The 17389-nt window shown below is 36.8% G+C and overlaps 1 protein-coding gene across 1 annotated transcript in view; it reads left to right on the top strand.

Moving 5' to 3' along the window:
* The window catches only part of LOC122076753 (transportin MOS14), a gene marked incomplete at its 3' end in the record, with an annotated part of 48485 nt that overhangs the window by 16567 nt on the left and 14529 nt on the right, over window positions 1–17389 (top strand). Inside the window, 12 exon segments of the mRNA XM_042642264.1 lie at window positions 2463–2594; window positions 7063–7103; window positions 7654–7745; window positions 9467–9594; window positions 10591–10666; window positions 10841–10961; window positions 11045–11144; window positions 11750–11831; window positions 13094–13176; window positions 14747–14866; window positions 16106–16157; window positions 16294–16449. Coding sequence (XP_042498198.1) covers window positions 2463–2594; window positions 7063–7103; window positions 7654–7745; window positions 9467–9594; window positions 10591–10666; window positions 10841–10961; window positions 11045–11144; window positions 11750–11831; window positions 13094–13176; window positions 14747–14866; window positions 16106–16157; window positions 16294–16449 — 1183 coding nt within the window.

Genomic DNA, 17389 nt, shown 5'->3' with positions numbered 1-17389 from the left:
AGCCAACTTTTGGCTGTACATGCGGTATTCATAGGTTTTGATTGGCTTTGTCAATTTCTTTCTCCATTTGCATCATCTGTGTTAAACGTTCTACTAGCTTAGGTGGTTTAGGGTGAATGGCTTTGCTTGTGTTTTGATAGTTGTACCATTGGGGTTGCTAGCTTTGTCCTGGTTTGGGGATTGGGTGTGGCTTGGCCAGGTGAGCCAAATATGTAGGGGAAAAAACGTTTAGTTTTTGGTTCAACTGCTTCAATTGATTTGTCATATCCAGATTTTAAAACATTGACCATGCACTAGTCAAGGTTTGAGATTTCAACAAGGTAGGTCATTTCGAACCTGGTCAAAATCAAAATAGTTCATCGAAATGGTTAATTTTTGTTGAAATTGGTAATTATTTTGGAAATGAGGGGAAATACTAAGAATTTAGAAATGAAACTTTAGTGAATGCTTATTTAAGTGTTAATACACATGTTTGAACTTTGAATGATTAGATGCAAGATAAAAAACACACTCAAAGTGGTAGCTTTGTTTCATTTCCTATTTTGCTAGTGTATACATTTAAACATTGCTCAAATCTAATGAACAAAAGCGATACAAGATAAGATTGAGGGATATACTTCTTTCTTGAAATTTTAACCCAACTATCTCATTGCAATATTTTTGTAGGAGCTTACTTGAGTTTTTTTAGAGGTTTGAATCCTCAAAGACTTATACGTTTTTGAACAAATTTGAAGCGTTCTTGCAATTTCGACTCATTTCCCTAGTTTCAACAATTTCGACCATAATTATCACGATGACCAGGTGACCCAAGGCATTGGAGGGTGCCTAGGCAACAAGGCACCACTTAGGCTTCATCTAGCCGCCCTAGGCATGCAGTGTATGACTGTTGGTCATATTGCAATGATAGTTGTATATAATTATTCTTATATGCAATGTAGAAGTTATATCAATGCAATATGATATAATTATGCTAGTAGTGACCATGCCAACAAGGCGTGATGTCGCCTTGCACCCAAGAAAGAGCTTGAACGCCTAGGCGGAGCGTTGACAGCTACGATTTTGAGTTTTGACTTATTTCATCAATTTGTCCAATTTTGACTCTAAATTTGTTATTTTATAAGAAGGAATATGGCATTTCGATTATTCGATCAAAAATTTGAAATTTCAATCATTTCTTTTTGCCCATTTCGGCAAAATATTATATTCTTTGTATTTCATATGTTTTCATCTTGAGGTCCATCAAAACCGAAATATTTTGCCAAATTTCATCCATTTCGATCAAAGTTTGAACATTGGTAGATCTATTTCTTCGTTGATGTGGTAAGGATAAATATTGCAAAGAAAGATAGAAGGTAAAGAGCATGAGAAATTAGCTACGACTGACTGATCTGCAGTTACCGGATTTACATGCACTAATATTGCCACATTTATCAATGCTGTTTTATCGCAAAATTTTAAATGAGCTGTTTTTATGCAGGAGCAACGTATGGGCCCAAGGAAAAGGGTCTGCACTCCATCAAAACCTTAGGCTTTAAAGGCTGAACCCCAAGCACTAAGGAAGAAAATCCTAAGGGAAGAGAAAAGGGAAATATTCCTGAGAGAACTTAATAAAACACTGAATTACAATGAGTTTTAGCAGATAATATTAACGTCCCCAAACCACACCTAATGTAGAAAACGAAGAAGACATAAATTACCCCCTAGGCCCCTACTAAAACAGAGAATGAGGGACTTTATAGTCTGTTACAATCAAAGGGCTTAAAAAGGTTGCAGTATACTAAACTTGACCCTACTAATGAGTAATGACTAATCTACAGTGGCATTATTGTCCTAACAGTAAAGAGATAAAGAAGAAAGAGTAAATTGACAACATAGACTCGCAGAGAGAGAGACCTCACACAAAACCTCTCCCAAATGGAATTGACCCATGGGAACAAATGAAGAAAATTAATTCAGTCTTATAAATGTAAACTATCCCCCCGAAAAGATTATATTTATAGACATATACCGTCTTGCAAGCTCATTGGCTTTCTCATTACTCTCCCTTCTTTTGATCTATCAGGTTTTGGATGTCATTTTTTTTCATACTTATGCTTTCCTACCTCACCTGCACCTCACACTGTCTTCTCTTCTTTTGTTCCTTCCCTTTCTGTTTGTTTGATCAACTCAACTTACATAGTGCAGGGGATTTCAAAAGGATACTTTTGGTGAACACTAGAGTTGTATTTTCCTCTGATTTTTTTCTTTTTGGGTTCCTGGATATAAGCGTAGTTGGGGTTCATTATATTTTATTTTTTCTTGTGGCATCGTTTCGTGCTGAGTATAAAATCCTTCATCTGATTTCTTCTATTATTCTTATTCTTAATTCTTAACAATTACGTTGTACTTTAGTAGAATTTGCTCTTGACCCTTTCCTTGTGACTGCCTCTGCTGCTATCTTACATGTTCTCTTTTGCTATCAGGAAGTATTCAACTATAAAATATCTGCTCGTGCTGAAAGACGTCGTCAATTTGAGAAGGAACTTATTTCATCTGTTGGGGCTGCTCTTAATATATTGACTGTCTGTTTGAGTTTTAATGAGCTCAAGGAGCAGGTCAGATATGTTACTAATTAAACCTGGCTTTGGGTCTGCTCTTCTTTCCCCTCCTTAATTTCTCTCTCTCTCTCTCTCTCTCTCTCTTTTGTGTGTGTGTGTGTGTGTATCCTTAACCTCCTTAGTCCTTATATTACTTGATAAGCGTGGTTTTCAGTTCAAAGTGGTGTTGCTGTCGAAAAGAAAATTTCTGTTGGCACAAGTTTTATATTCAATCTATCTTAGTTAATTTAGGTTATAAATAACTGCTTAAACTTGAGCTACTTTCTCTATTTCCCTTTTGTCATTTTTCATGATCTTCTGGATTAACCTTTTGTTTCTTTTTATAAGTCCCCCTTCCTACCTGACAGGTTGTAGTGGTAGTGAATCTGCACAGCCACAGCCACAGGGGAGGCATGCTGGGTTGCCTTCAAGAGATCACAAAGTACGAGGGCAGCTCCACCTCTAGTACCACCATGACAGTACCCCGTGCTAGAGCAGGATCCCAGCATCTACAGAAAAAAATGCCATAAGCAGCGTAAACTGAAGCACATATGGAGTAATGGTGTAAATCGTTTTTGGTATCTGTTATTCGGTTCGGTTCCAAAGTGTGCTAGTGTGATCTGGAGCCGAACTGAGAACCAAATTGGTTATGAAATTCGCTATTCAGACTGAACCTGCTCGGTTCAGTTCGGTTTTGGTTCCTGTTTCTATACTTGGTCCATATACCACAACAACTCAGCCTTATCCCAACTAAATGTGGTTGGCTACATGGATCCGATCAAAGATAGAAAAAGAAGACTAAAAGTAAAATGGGACACGCCACAACAAAAAACAGAAAATCACACCTAAATGGGGTCGGATACTTGGATTTCTGCCCGCTAGAAAGGTCTATCTGAGGTTATACTAGGGACCAGACCGAAACTATGCATTTCTTTCCTAATTACTTCTCCTTTAGTCATTTTAGGCCTGCCTCTAGATATTTTAGATCCGTCAATCTGAATTAAATCACTTCTCCTTATTAGAGCATCCTTGGTCCATGTACTATAATATACAATATATAGTATAAATATTAATTATAATAGGATAGTATTATTATAAAATCTAATAATATATATATTTACATACTATATCATATTAGCATTATAATGAATTCACATACTATAATATGTCAGTGTTATAATTTATTAATATACCATAATATATTAGTATCCAAAGTCGATTCGTTTCGGTTATGGAATACAGTCGGTTTGAGTTGACTCTCTTATGTGGAGTGATGTGAAGGGGAAAGTTGGGGACGTTGTGTCTAAGTGGTAGTTATTCCACAGCTTCTCAGCACACACCACTACAAGGCCCTATTAATAGACGATGCTAGATGTGGTGGCTGAGGCTGGCCCAGGGGTCCAGGGGCCTGCCGCATATGAGGTGATGAATGTGTATTTCCTCTGCAGAAACAAGAGCTCAAGAGCATATAGATGGCTTGAAGGGGATGTGGGATAGCTACGGAGTGATAATCATGTGTGATGGTTGGATTGGGCCCTTGAAAAAGTCTAACTTTATGGTTCACGGTGACGAGAGGATAGTATTTCTAAAATCTGTGGATGCATCCAAGGAGAAAAAAGATGCAAAATAGTGTAATGCATTTATAAGTTATTGAAGGTAGTGGTCCAGGAGGTGGGAGTGGAGAATGTTGTCCAGGTTTTGACGGACAACAAAAGCAACTTCAAGAAGGTTGGTGAGAAGTTGATGCATAATAGTAGGTCCCAACACTTACGGACCCCTTGTGCTTCCCATTGCATTGACATCATGTTAAAGGACACGAGAAAGATAAAATTGGTGCAAAGTATGGTTGAGAGAGCGAGACAGGTGAACACCTTTGTCTACATTTACGGGTTTGCACTAAATATTCTGTGGAAGGAGTGTGGTAGAACTTGGTTTGGCCCGGCATCACTAGATACACCACAAACTTCATTGCATTGAAGAGCTGGCAAAGAAGGCTAGACGTTGATCTATGTTGGCATTTGAGAAGTAGTTTGAGAGGGGAGAGTCGAGTTCCCCTGGTGGTAGGGTAGCAGAAGCAACCATTTCATCTGAGGAGTTTTGGCACCACATGAATAAGGTGATGTAATTTTTGGACCCAGTGGTCAAGGTCCTGAGGATGGTGGACTTTGCTTTTCATGCCCGTCATGCCACACTTATATGCTGTTGTGGACGTAATGAAGGATAACATGTACAATTTGATGCCATTTGGCAGCAAGACCTTCCTCAATATTATCAAGGATTGCTAGTAGCTTTAACTGATGCATCACTGCATAAGGTTGGTGAATATTTTCTTTTATGTACCTTCACATTGCATTTTATAATTTATAGCATATATTGCTGCTTTATTATACATTGACAATAGATACGTGTGTATTTTCAGCATACTATCTAAATCCCAAGTATCATTATAGCCGTAGACTTGGGATGAATCCAAAACTTATAGAAACAGTGAAGCAATTGGTTGCTAAGCAATTCATTATCTTATTCTCTTACTAACATATGTATTAAGAGTTTAAGACTTGTGAATGCAAATAACATGTTTTATTGTTGTAATGCAATTGGATGGTGGTTGTCGTATAGGGGTGCAACAAGATAACAATCAAATGCTTTCCCATACATTTTTCGCTTCCGATTGTGAGCTAAACTAGAGTACGTTTTTGCTCATCCACTTCTAGAGGTGGAACTGATTGGGTTCCCAATGTTTGGCCGACTTGATTTATGTGCACTACAATATGAGGCTGAAGATGCGACACATATGCTTGGGTCTAGAGAACACTAGATCGAGCTTGCCGACATTTTCTAGTTTGAGTTGAATGAGGAGGATCCCTTGGTGGAGTGGGTGAGGGATGGAGATGAACTGGTGATGGAATAGGTTGGGGGGAGGCATGACCCCCATAAAGCCAGTCAGATGGGTGGTGATGTGGCCGAGTACATGGCTTCAAAGGGTTGGACACTCACAGACACCCCGACTGTTTGAGCTTGCACCTGACAGGGATGATGAGGACTTTGATTGGTTCCGTTCTAGTGGTCACATGCATAACGTCACCCTTTACTCCTGGAGATGATGGTGGCGATGATGATTGTGGTGATGGCGATGGGGTGGAGATGCATATTATAGACCTTGAGAGCAATATGACCAGGCACATGAGGAGGGGGAAGTGGCCCCCGGAGCTGGTTCGATTCACTGGGAAGACCCAACTTGATCATGCCATATAGAATACGGACGACGGTGCACGCCCATCCTCCGCACGTGTAGGCTATACGAATGGGCCTCGTTGTCGGTTCCAATCAGACAAGCTGATTGTATGGACATCAATAGCCTATTGAGCACTGTTGGCTGATTTAGTACAAGGGACGGAATATCGAGTGGGCATGTCGTCCTTTACCGGAGGGAGCAACTAGTTAGAGTCCAGTGCATATGGTGATTTCATTGGTGTGGGGGGCATACATATTCTTCATCCGTTCCCATTTTTGAGTATGACGCCTACTCAAAGGGACATACTGGATCGTCATTTGTGGAAAACTTCTTCTCTTACCCAGGTAATGTAGTTGGCTTTTGTTTAGTTATTGAAGAATCCTATTTTGGTTAGTTGTGTAGGGCTCAAGTTATCTACAAGACTTAGGCATCAACAATTCTAATTAGTTAAGTATTTTAAAGTCCTTTCTTGTTAGTTAAGTTAGTCTAGCTACCTTAGAGTTTTAGATTAAGAAATTTTTGTTTTCTTGTAAGTATGTACTTAGTCTAGCTACCTAGAATTTTAGATTATGAAATTTTTGTTTTCTTGTAAATACGTACTCCCCATAATGATGGCTAATGAAATAGAATACAGGATTTGGATTTGTATTTGTATTGTGTAGCCAAGAAGGCTTCTTCTTTCTCTCTCTTCCTTTTCCTCGGTTATGATTCACGGGTACTATTTACAATCCCATAACCACCCCTATATCTTCTCTATCTTCGATTTTTTATTCTCTCATTCTTTCTCCAATGCTGGCTGCTGAAACCAGCAAATTAACTAGCCTTTTCAACCATATTTAATGCAAAAAATAGTACAGATTTGGGGCTGTGGACATGATCTTTGATTCATAATCTATCTGGAATCTGGATCTTCCACGTTCTTTGGTTGAAAGTTAACTGTGAATAAGATTTTTCAGGGTAAAAACAAGGTGAATCCAATTGGATAGGTTTATCAAACAGCTTGACACTATGTTTCTGGGAAACACGGCCTGCAGGGTTGATTGAGGACAGTATCATGATTAATTATTTATGTTAGTAATTTGCTTCTCTGCATTTTCTCATATATAGTTGGGTACATTTTGGTGTTTGTGCTGTTTGAAAAACTCTTTAATTAATTGTTTTTTGCTTGAATTTATGTGTTTTATTTTTAAATTTATTTCTTAATTTGCCTGATTTTATGATGTTCCATACTCTGTTTTCTTTGGTTGATAGGTTCTTGAAGCTTTTGCTGCTTGGCTTCGACTAAGACATGGGTATGTTTTTCCTTGGTCTGTATATATGTCTGTTGATTCATTGGTTTTCGAATGCGACATACTTGATACTTCAAAGGATTCAATGCGCAGGCCTTTTCTGTAAAATGGAGGGTATTCTCTTTGTTTTTCTTTTTAATTATGCAATTTATACAGCTCCTTTAGCTGATTATGCTTCTCTGTGATATTTATCTCTTCTTCCTTGGGATTCTCTGTAGCTTATTCAGTTGATAATGCTTTTCAATGAACTCTTTCCCCCTTTTTCTTCTCCTTCTTCTCCTTCTTCTTCCTCTTCCTACCTTTTGATTTTCACTTATTTGGTTTGATGATTGTTATTGCATGTCATAGTAATAAAAAAAATTGTTGTGAATATACTGTGACATACTATGGCACAAGAAGATTGTGTGCAGTTGTGTCTTTGAGTTATGAAACTCTGATTCTCTATTTGTTCTTATAGAGCATATTGACAAATGTATATGTATATATATATGTATCATATTAATAACTATTGTAGATTATAGCTAAGACTTGGGTTCCTCGTTTTTGGTTTCAGGATACCAGCTTCTGTGCTTGCATCGCACCCTTTGGTGCTTACAGCTCTTTCTAGTTTGAAATCCGAGGTGCTTTCTGAGGCAGCTACTAATGGTATGAAAACCAAACCATGCCACTGCCATTGGTGTTTATTCAGAAATGTTATATTTTTGGTATCGACATTTGTATCGTTGTGTGTAATTCTTCCTATTAACTCTGATTTTCGAGTGTGTATTTGTGATGGACTTTATATAGATATTCCATTTTCTTTTTGATGTTTGTGTAGGTAATCTTATACATTTGCTGTATCTTTATATGTGAAATTATTGGTATGGGATGTCTTTTTTGACCAGAATATCCAATATAGGGGGGAGGGGGCTTGCAGATACGTAATTTAATCAAATCGTGACTCATCTTTAACCAGATTGTGACCCTCTGTCTCTTCTGTATGACACCAGTTTCTTGGGCCTTTACTTCAAGTTCTTTTTAGTTTTGTAAAACTTTCCGAAGATGGAGATCTATGTAGCTATATACCTATCATTCTTGTGGCACTAATGCAGTTTAAAATTGATTCTGTCTTCTTTTCGCATTTTTTTACTTATCCTCCTTAGAGAATGGAAGGAGACTTGTGTCTGCCCATATGTAGAAAACCTTGGGAGAGAGATCATGAATTTATTTCGCTTCTTGAGCATCCAAGTGACTTGTCAATTTCAGCATGAAAGAATGATTTGAAGGTTTAGATAGATATCCCATTGCTGTGATGCTGGGGAACATTCAAGATTCTGGGGACCTATGCGCAAGGTTCCTTGTAATGGGACTCTCATACTTGCGCAAAGTCTGGAGATAAGTTTGCCTCTTGTTATTTCTTTTACTTGTCAGAAATTTATTATTGATTCACCAAGTGCCTGAAGCACAGTGTGAGCAGGTGCTGGAGCGAGAAAACCCGAAGTAAAATACTGACATATACCCCAGGGTACTGAAACCAAAGGGTGGCAAGGCAGTGATAGAAGCCTTTGGGGGAAAAGTTTGATTCCTGTAGTTTTGGAGAGTGGAGGGCCTTTGGGGGCTGTAGCTTGGTAGCTCTTGGTGATGGTTGTTCATCTCACTCTCTTGTTTGTCCTTCAAATTGGGGATTGTAGCGTTTGGTGATGTTGGTTCATCTCACTCATTGGTTCTTCCTTGGAAGCGTCGATGGCAGTTGCTGTTATGTTTGGGGAATGGGTGTCGGGTGGCACTTAATGTGGTGATGTTTGGGTTCTTTGATGGGGATGGGGTTAGCTATTTCATAGTTTTGTGTGTGTGAACCCTTTGACCTTTAGTGCTTTTTGATTTAAATTTTGAAGATCAAAGCCCAACTGCCCAAGTATGATAGCAAGAATCGGTTCTGATTCCTGCTACAGGACTTGGATAGGGCGGTCTGTTTCGTTTATTAGTTAGCTAATGCCTGTTTCTTTGCCCTATGTTTTTCTTTTCACATATTCATTGACTTCCGAAGCGTCCTTCAGTTCTGGTTTGCATATAACTGTTGACAGGGTACTTCTTTTTCCATTGCCTCATCTTCTCTCTGACTAATTTTATGCATGCAAACTTCTATGGAACCTTTCTATATAACAATTTCTCTAAAAAATTCTTTGAGGTTGCTTTTGTCCTGATCTAATGTTTGACGACTAGCATTTTGTAAATTATTCATCACCCCGTTTCCCTCTTGTTTAACTGCCTCGCATGAATTTTTTGACTATCTGCTTATGAGTTGCGAGAAACATCTTCCTAGATGATGGTGTACCTTCTGTAACTTCTAACATACTTAATTCTGTGGCATCATTTGGTTTTTGCAGTCATTTCTGAATTGATACACTACACTGCAGCTGGAAGCTCTGGCGAGCTTTCTGCGCAATTGCCGTTGATTCAAGTTCTTGTGCCCCAAGTAATGAGTCTGAAGGGGCAACTAGGTGATTCTTCAAAGGTATATCATCTGATTGAGATTGCCATCATTGGCACCTTATTATCAGGTATTTTGAAGAATGTTCTGCTGAACAGTGCATAAAAATAAAATTAATAGGGACAACGCTAAAAGAAGCGGTCACCCCTTCAATGGTGCTCAGTCCTAATGCTTTTAATCCAATACATGGACTTCATTACAGTATCCTTTGGTTTAGTTCTCACATGGTACTGTATTAATAACCTCTTTTCTTATAACATATTTTTGTGGAATGCAATTTCTTTATTGTTTATTTTGTCTGTCTTTTGTCTTCCTCTTTGAAAACCTCATATATGTGGATGCCAGGATCTGCTAGTGTTCGTCTCTATGGGTTAGTCAGTAAGGATGGGCAGGAACTTGATGTGCATTGGAGCTACTTTATCCAGTTGTTACTTTTCTGGTCATTGTCGATTAGTAGGATTCTACAGTTGATTGACTTCCTTCTAGAGCTGCATTCCTCTGCCTAATTCTTGCAGAACGTTTTGTTAGATATTTTCAGTAGTATTCCTTGATTCATGATCACACTTTTATAATCTCAAAATAGCCATCATTTTGCTGAGGTCTTGTGGAATTTTACTAAAACTAAAATCTTCTTATACATGTTTGGCTGGAAGGCATGTGGGTAGAACATGAAAGTAAATTTCCATCAGCTTCAACAAAATATTAAAAGGACTGGATTGAAATCTGACATATAATCCATTGTCTTATTGGTTCGTTACAATTGGCCTAGTGGAGATCTTAATTTTGATGAAATATCTTTCAACAGCACTTATCAGTTATCACTCTTTTTCGGTTTCTTTTGAAGGCTGTACTATAACTTTTATTCATCGCCAAATCTCATTGTGGTTTATTCAGCTTATTGAAACTGAAGGTTTCAAAACTTTTGCGAATGCTTTGTTTATTAAAATCTTCAAACTTGTTAATGATGATTCCTTTTAATTGATTGTTGTGCTGAGAAAACTTTTTATTATATATTATTAGGATGAGGAAGATGTGAAAGCAATTGCTCGGCTATTTGCTGACATGGGTGATTCTTATATGGAGTTGATCGCAAATGGTATATTTTTTTATTTTACTGAAATATTTTATCAAAATCTTACTCCATGTTTGTATATGTCACAAGGCTTTCAAGTTGCATTATTGGATGCTCATTGCCTTTGTAATGAGTGACATTGAATCTTTATGTTATCTGATGATATTCGTTCTCCTGTGATATGGCTTTTTTCTTCAGGTTCTGATGAATCGATGCTAATAGTCCAAGCATTGCTAGATGTTGCTTCACACCCAGAATATGACATTGCTTCTATGACATTTAACTTCTGGCACAACCTTCAGGTTAATTTGACCGAAAGGTGAATCCTGATGTGATTATACTCACATGTTGCTGGGTCAAATACGAGGCCAAAAAATGATTCTAGTGATTCTAATCCTACAGGGATTCCTACTTATCTTATGGAAATGAAGCATCCATTGAAGCAGAAAGAAGCAGAAGGCTGCAAATTTTTCGTCCATCATATGAATTACTTGTATCTTTGGTGAGTCTTCCAGGTTAGAAAACCAATAAGTTTATTAAATTATAGGGAAATAGAAGCCTAGAAGGCAATGTGGCCTCTACACTGAGACATAGGGAGGGGTGAAATGACTGCCCTGCCCTCATGAAAAACTGAAATCCCTCCGCTCTCCCATTGGTCCCAATGAAATTTAGACCACTACATTATAGTCATATTCAAGAGAGGCTTCAAGAAATTTCTACCAAACTTTTCAATAAAAAACAACAAATTCATTGATGTGTTTTTTGTTTTTTTGTTTTTTTGTTTTTTTTTGTTTTCGTAATTTTCCTGCTTTTTTCTGAATTATATATATATATATTATTGTATTTAAAAATAATAAAAATGTGACTCACCCTGATTAGGTTTGACCGGGGTGAGTCACCAGGTTTTCTGAAAGGCAAGTCGAGTCAGAAACCAGGCTTTCTGACTGTGCTTTATACTAGTATAAATTATGCTTCTGAAAATAATAGCATCATTGATGCTTTCATGACTGTGTTCTGATTGAGCACAGGATGCACTCATAATGATGCTTGGGTTTTACTCTGGTCTTATCTGTTGTTACTTCTGTAGTTGAAAGTTCTTCTGTGCAGGTTAGCTACCGAGTTGAATATACCCAAGATTATCAAGAACTTTCAAGGGAGGACCTCAAGGATTTTAAGCAGACTAGATATGGTAGTGTATATGTCATCATCACCGCCATTATTTGACAAAGATCTTTACCCTCCATTCTCAATACTTGTAGAAAGTGCCTCTTAGTATTGAAAACTGTTTTTTTTTGTTTCTCTAATTTCTATTATTGTTCTATCCACTATTGATTAATTTATTTTTAAAGTTTATCATCTTGGCAGTTTTATTCTTTACCCTTCCTCCTTTCTTGTCCTTAATAAAAAAAATTCTATTATAGAGCTCAGGGAACACAACCATACTCTGCTGTGAGGACACCTCAACACCAAATTTTCATTCAAAATCACTCTAAGTCCCTATCGTAAGTTACTTGTATATAAATAAATAAAACCTCTAACAGTAAATAGAAACTATCTACTTGGGAAATGTATTGTTGTATTTTTTTTTCTTTTCTGTTTGTATCTCTTTTCCCCTCTTTCTTGGGGGCCCCTTGTATCTTTTCTCCTTTTGGCAATGACTTATATATTCACACAAAAAATGATGATAATTTTTCTGTTCTGTTTGTAATAATATTATAGCTTATCTAAATAGCAGTAAGTACAAAGATGTCTTGAGAAAGACCGAGATGCATAAAGATCATATAAATCGTATGTAAATACATGTTTGTAATGGGAATGTATGATATAACTTGTTGGAAAATTTCTTGTTAATTACCTAATATATTGTAATGATGTCGGTGATAATTAATTAACACTTGGACTATAAAGGTAGAAATCTTAAAAACAATGATACATAATACTTGATGGTAATGATGAATTACAAAGAAGTCTTGAAAAAGACTGATATGCATAGAGATAATATAAATAGTACATAAAATACATGTTTGAAATGGGAAGGTATGGTAACTTAAGGTTTTTTCTTAACAAGGACATTGTTACTTATTGGAAAATTTAGATATGCAAGTGCTATGAGGTTCTTTTGACATGGCCGAATTTCATTAGATGGTGTGTCATCTTCACTTGTATCCATTCTTCCTAAAAACATAAATATTGTCATTGGTGTTGACTTTTTCGTTAAGCATTTTGCTTTCTTCTAGTTTTGCTGTTTTGTAGGATGTCTACAATTTATTATTATTTTTTTATTTTTATCTATATATATGTATTTGAATTTTATGTGATGTAACTATTTTCCCATTCTTGGACCTGAAGGTCATTGCATATTCTTCATTGTGTATTAGTTTCTACTTTCTTGTTTGTTTTACTTGTCTTCTATCATTTCTGTGACGCTAATGGGTTCTATCATATTGCTAGCTGTGGCGGACGTATTAAGTGACACAGCATCAGTTTTAGGTGGTGGAACAACATTGAAAATTCTTTACATGAAGCTTGTGAAGGTGAGCTATTTTTCATTTAAATGTTGTATTGCTAATTGTTATAGCCCTAGTTATGATCTGTTTAAGTTGTGAATAAATGCTGACTCCAGTCTGCAGCCCACCCCTCTCGAAACCAGGAGTTAGTTCTGCTGTTTCTTTTGATTTCGGTTATTTCTGTCTGGTGTTCATTTATGGCTACTGATCAACTAAATCTTCTTCTGTTCTCTGGATTATTGCCCTTTTATTTCTCAAGATAAACTATCTTTCCCTTGTCACGCTCTTAGTCCTATTTAGTAAATCTGGGAATTACTGGTGGGCATATGCTTTTTTCAGCAAAAAAGCCTCATTTTTTTTTTGAACGCCAAATATTCAGTAAATTTTGTTTTTAACCTGTTGAATGATTCACAAATAGCTTGCAAAGCAAATAAATCATTCATGGGACTGGGGTTTCAACCAAGTGCAGTTGGAAAGCATTCTAACTAAAGTCTTTGTTCAGCCATGTGGAAATATCTGATGGGCCCAATTTAGTCGACAAATTGTCCACATCATCATCTAACCATGGTTCTATTTTCAGATCAATTTGATTTCTTCACATGTTATTTAATGTTTAAAACTGATCAGTTTTATTTGTTTTATAATACAAGAACCATTGAAAAAACAAGGGGCATACCTTGTGCATGGCAACCAAATGGTTGAGATAAGCTCTCAAATTGTGACATATGTGCTAGGTCATTCCCTGTCTAACCAAAAGTTGGAATAACCTGATGAATAGTCCACATTGCAAACCAAGCCACTACAGTTGGAATGCATTCCGATGCTTTCCAACTGAAGTCTTTGTTTAGCTATGTGGAAATATCTGATGGGGACCAAATTCAGTCAACAGAGTGTCAACATCATCATCTAACTGTGGTTTTATTTTCAAGTCAATTTGATTTCTTCACATATTTAATGTTTAAAACTAATCAGTTTTATTTGCTAAATTTGCAATACAGTAATAGTGTTTAAAAATCTGTCTATGGTTGGTGCTATTTGCATACAACGTTGTTTATGATTTTTATGGAGGCTTATAAGGATGGAATCGTGGCAGCTTTCTTTAGTATTCTTTAGGGTTCCATTGCTTTTGGAGGGCAAGGATCCATTGAGTTGGGATAAGGCTGAGTTGTTGTTGGTCGGGCAATCAAAAAGTTGACTCCCCGATGGTGCTTATTTTTCTGATTATTTGATGTAAATTATTTTGTTGCTGATTTACACCTCACCTTTATCATGTGCTTTGCTCTAGTAAGTACTTGTGGTTGTGGAATTTCAAGTAAACAATCCTCCCTTATTTTACTTTCATTTCTCTTCTTGTACTTTGAAAGATATTTCTTATAAATTGGTTGGTTTTATGGAATTTCCATGTAGACCCCATTTAATTGGTATAAATCTGAGTTGAGTTGAGTTGCATATTCACCATTATGTGGTTGTGGTGATCTATGATATGCTTTTAAATTTGAACATATTATTCTCACCTAGAAACATATTAAAGGAGCTCTTGTGGTGATTTATGATATGCTTTGAGATTCGAGTATCTTCTTACATTTGAGCGTCTCAGGCTGTAGGCAATTGCCGAAATGAAGAACCTTGTGAATGGCGCCCTGTGGAGGCTGCTTTATATTGTATACGAGCTATATCGAATTATGTGTCTGTTGTTGAAGCAGAAATAATGCCCCAGGTATGATCGTATGAGTCTCCTGCTCTGTGACACTGATGCATGTCTGGTTCTTGTTTTTCCTTTTCCTGCTTGGATTAGGGGTAGCAATACTCAACTCTGCTTTCCAACCTAACACAATCACAATCTATGAATTAGTGTTTGAGTTGGTTTGTTGGGGAACGACTCAACCTGAAACAGGGATTAGCAAAAGGTCATTTTTTGTTTTGACCGGCCAAACCTGAGATTGACCTGTTTAGCCCTTTCTACATTCTTTACTTTGGGAAAACTGCAACCCCAGGATTTCTAGGACTTCTTAGAGACCATCCAAGAATTGATTGATAAGATGATCACCAGGGTAATCTACTTGGCATCCCTTTTCTTTCTTTTTTTTTCAACTCTTTTTCTTTTTGTTTTGGCCATTGATTCCATTGGCTTGGATTGTTCATTTGTTCTAAGGCCTTGGTGCTTGGGGGACACTGAACTACACTGTCCCCCCTCCTCCCGTGGCTATAGGTATTGAAGTGAGTTGCAAGAAGAAAGAAAGAAGAGAAAATATACATCAAGTTAAATCTGAATAACTAGCTGCAACAATGCTCCCAATTTAATGGAGGCCAAGCAATTAAACAAAACTGAACCAAGGCACTCCCTAGACATCAGCCTACTTCAGAAGAAGATTTCTATTTTAATAATTCCTGCCATTTCATGGAAAATAAAAATCCACCTAGTTTGCGAAGGATGGGAAACTCCTGACTGTTGGATGTAGAATAGGTAGGGCCTTTCCAGGGAGGCTTAATTAGATCATGGAGAAAAATTGAACTAGTAAATTTCCTCGTTGCTCATTTGTGCACTTGAATCTACCAGCTTTTCAGTCCAAAGTCACACTTTATTAAAGTCTCCTCCAATAAGTGAACCACCTTCCCTCCATAAACGTGTATCATCATTGATCAAGTACTTTTGAGGCCCGACATTTACATATGAATTTGAAAATTTTCCTAGTTCACATTCAGGCCTCTGAATGTAGGTTTGTTACTAAATTTGAGGTGGTTTGTTGGGTACCTCTACATATCTAGGTCACATCATTGATCAAGTTATGAACACTTTGTTGGAATCTTGCACTTGTGTGATATTTACATGCCAACTATGACAATGTCTTTGAAACAGCCATAGTGTTCTGGATTTTATGTCCGAATGCTTAAAATAATAAATGAGATTCTTTTTCATCAACAGATTTTACCCAAGTTATGTGATACTTTTTTACAGGTTATGCTTTTGCTTCCAAAACTTCTTCATCAGCCTCAACTACTTCAGACAGGTGATTCTTTCAATGTAGTTTGTCATGGATTCCATTTTACTGACACTGCAAGTAGTATTTTCTCAGTGTGGGGTTTTGACCTTGTTTGTCCACAAGAGCATGTGCCATAATCATATTTGATTGAAAATTCATCCAGTGTGCTTAACTATTGGAGCATATTCAAAATGGCTTGATGCTACACCCAAGGGAGTCGAAGTTTTGCCTTCGGTTATAGAGATTTTAATGCGGGGCATGAGCACATCTGAAGATTCTGCAGCAGCTGCAGCTTTGGCATTTAGGAACATTTGTGATGGTACAGGACCTTCTTTGCATATTTGCATTTTGGCACTTAGTTATCATGTTAGAGCTTTAAAGGAATCAATCATGTTTGTAGATTTCCCTGCATGAGTACAGCATAATTGCATCCATGACCATAATGTCAAGAATACCCATTAGTCTTGAAGGACATTATTTTCCAAATTTGTCAGTTTACTTGCAAACTTCTTTTTTTCTTATTCTGGATTATTTATGTAGTTTTTCTTCTTCTTCCAATTAATGTTCCAGGAATTGCTCATTCATGTGAAGATGCATAATTTTTCGGCAAACAAGATTTCTGTTAATTTGATGAACCAATTTTCTTGGTATATGTGTAAAAGCTTGGACTTGACGTTGCTAATTTTGAAGTTTGACATAACTTATTTGAAGACTTGGTGATTGCATCTACTTGTGGAAAATCTATTTAGATGTTAAACACTTCTTGCTAGGAATGATATATAAATATATGATGGAATAGCATTGCTAGTAACTTTAAATAGGTTTTTGCCGCTTGAGAGAGCGATTTTAAATTGGAAGGATGCCTGGGCATTGCAGTATAGGACTATATTTAATATAACAAGGATAATTTGATATAATTAGGCTTATATGTAATATAGAAGCCATATCGGTACAATATGATATAATTATGGTAGTAGTGACCTAATATGAAAAAACGAATGTTTAATAAACAAAGAATATGATTTATATAAGCTTATTCATAAAAAAAATAAAACAACACTCATAAGTCGATGTATATTTGTGAAATGTCAACAAAGGCGTGCTGTTGCCTTGGAGCCAAGAAAATTCCTGGATGCCTAGGCGACCCCTTGACAACTATGCCAAACAATGGGTCTCTTTTGAATTTCTGTGAAACAGTTGAAGAGGATGGCCATATCTGTTGCATGTATTGGTATCATAATCTTAAGAAGTCAACCGAC

Source organism: Macadamia integrifolia, chromosome 4 (assembly GCF_013358625.1).
Source record: "Macadamia integrifolia cultivar HAES 741 chromosome 4, SCU_Mint_v3, whole genome shotgun sequence".
Classification (NCBI taxonomy): Eukaryota; Viridiplantae; Streptophyta; class Magnoliopsida; order Proteales; family Proteaceae; genus Macadamia; species Macadamia integrifolia.
Note: the sequence above shows the minus strand (reverse complement) of the source record. Positions and strands in the feature narration are given on the sequence as shown.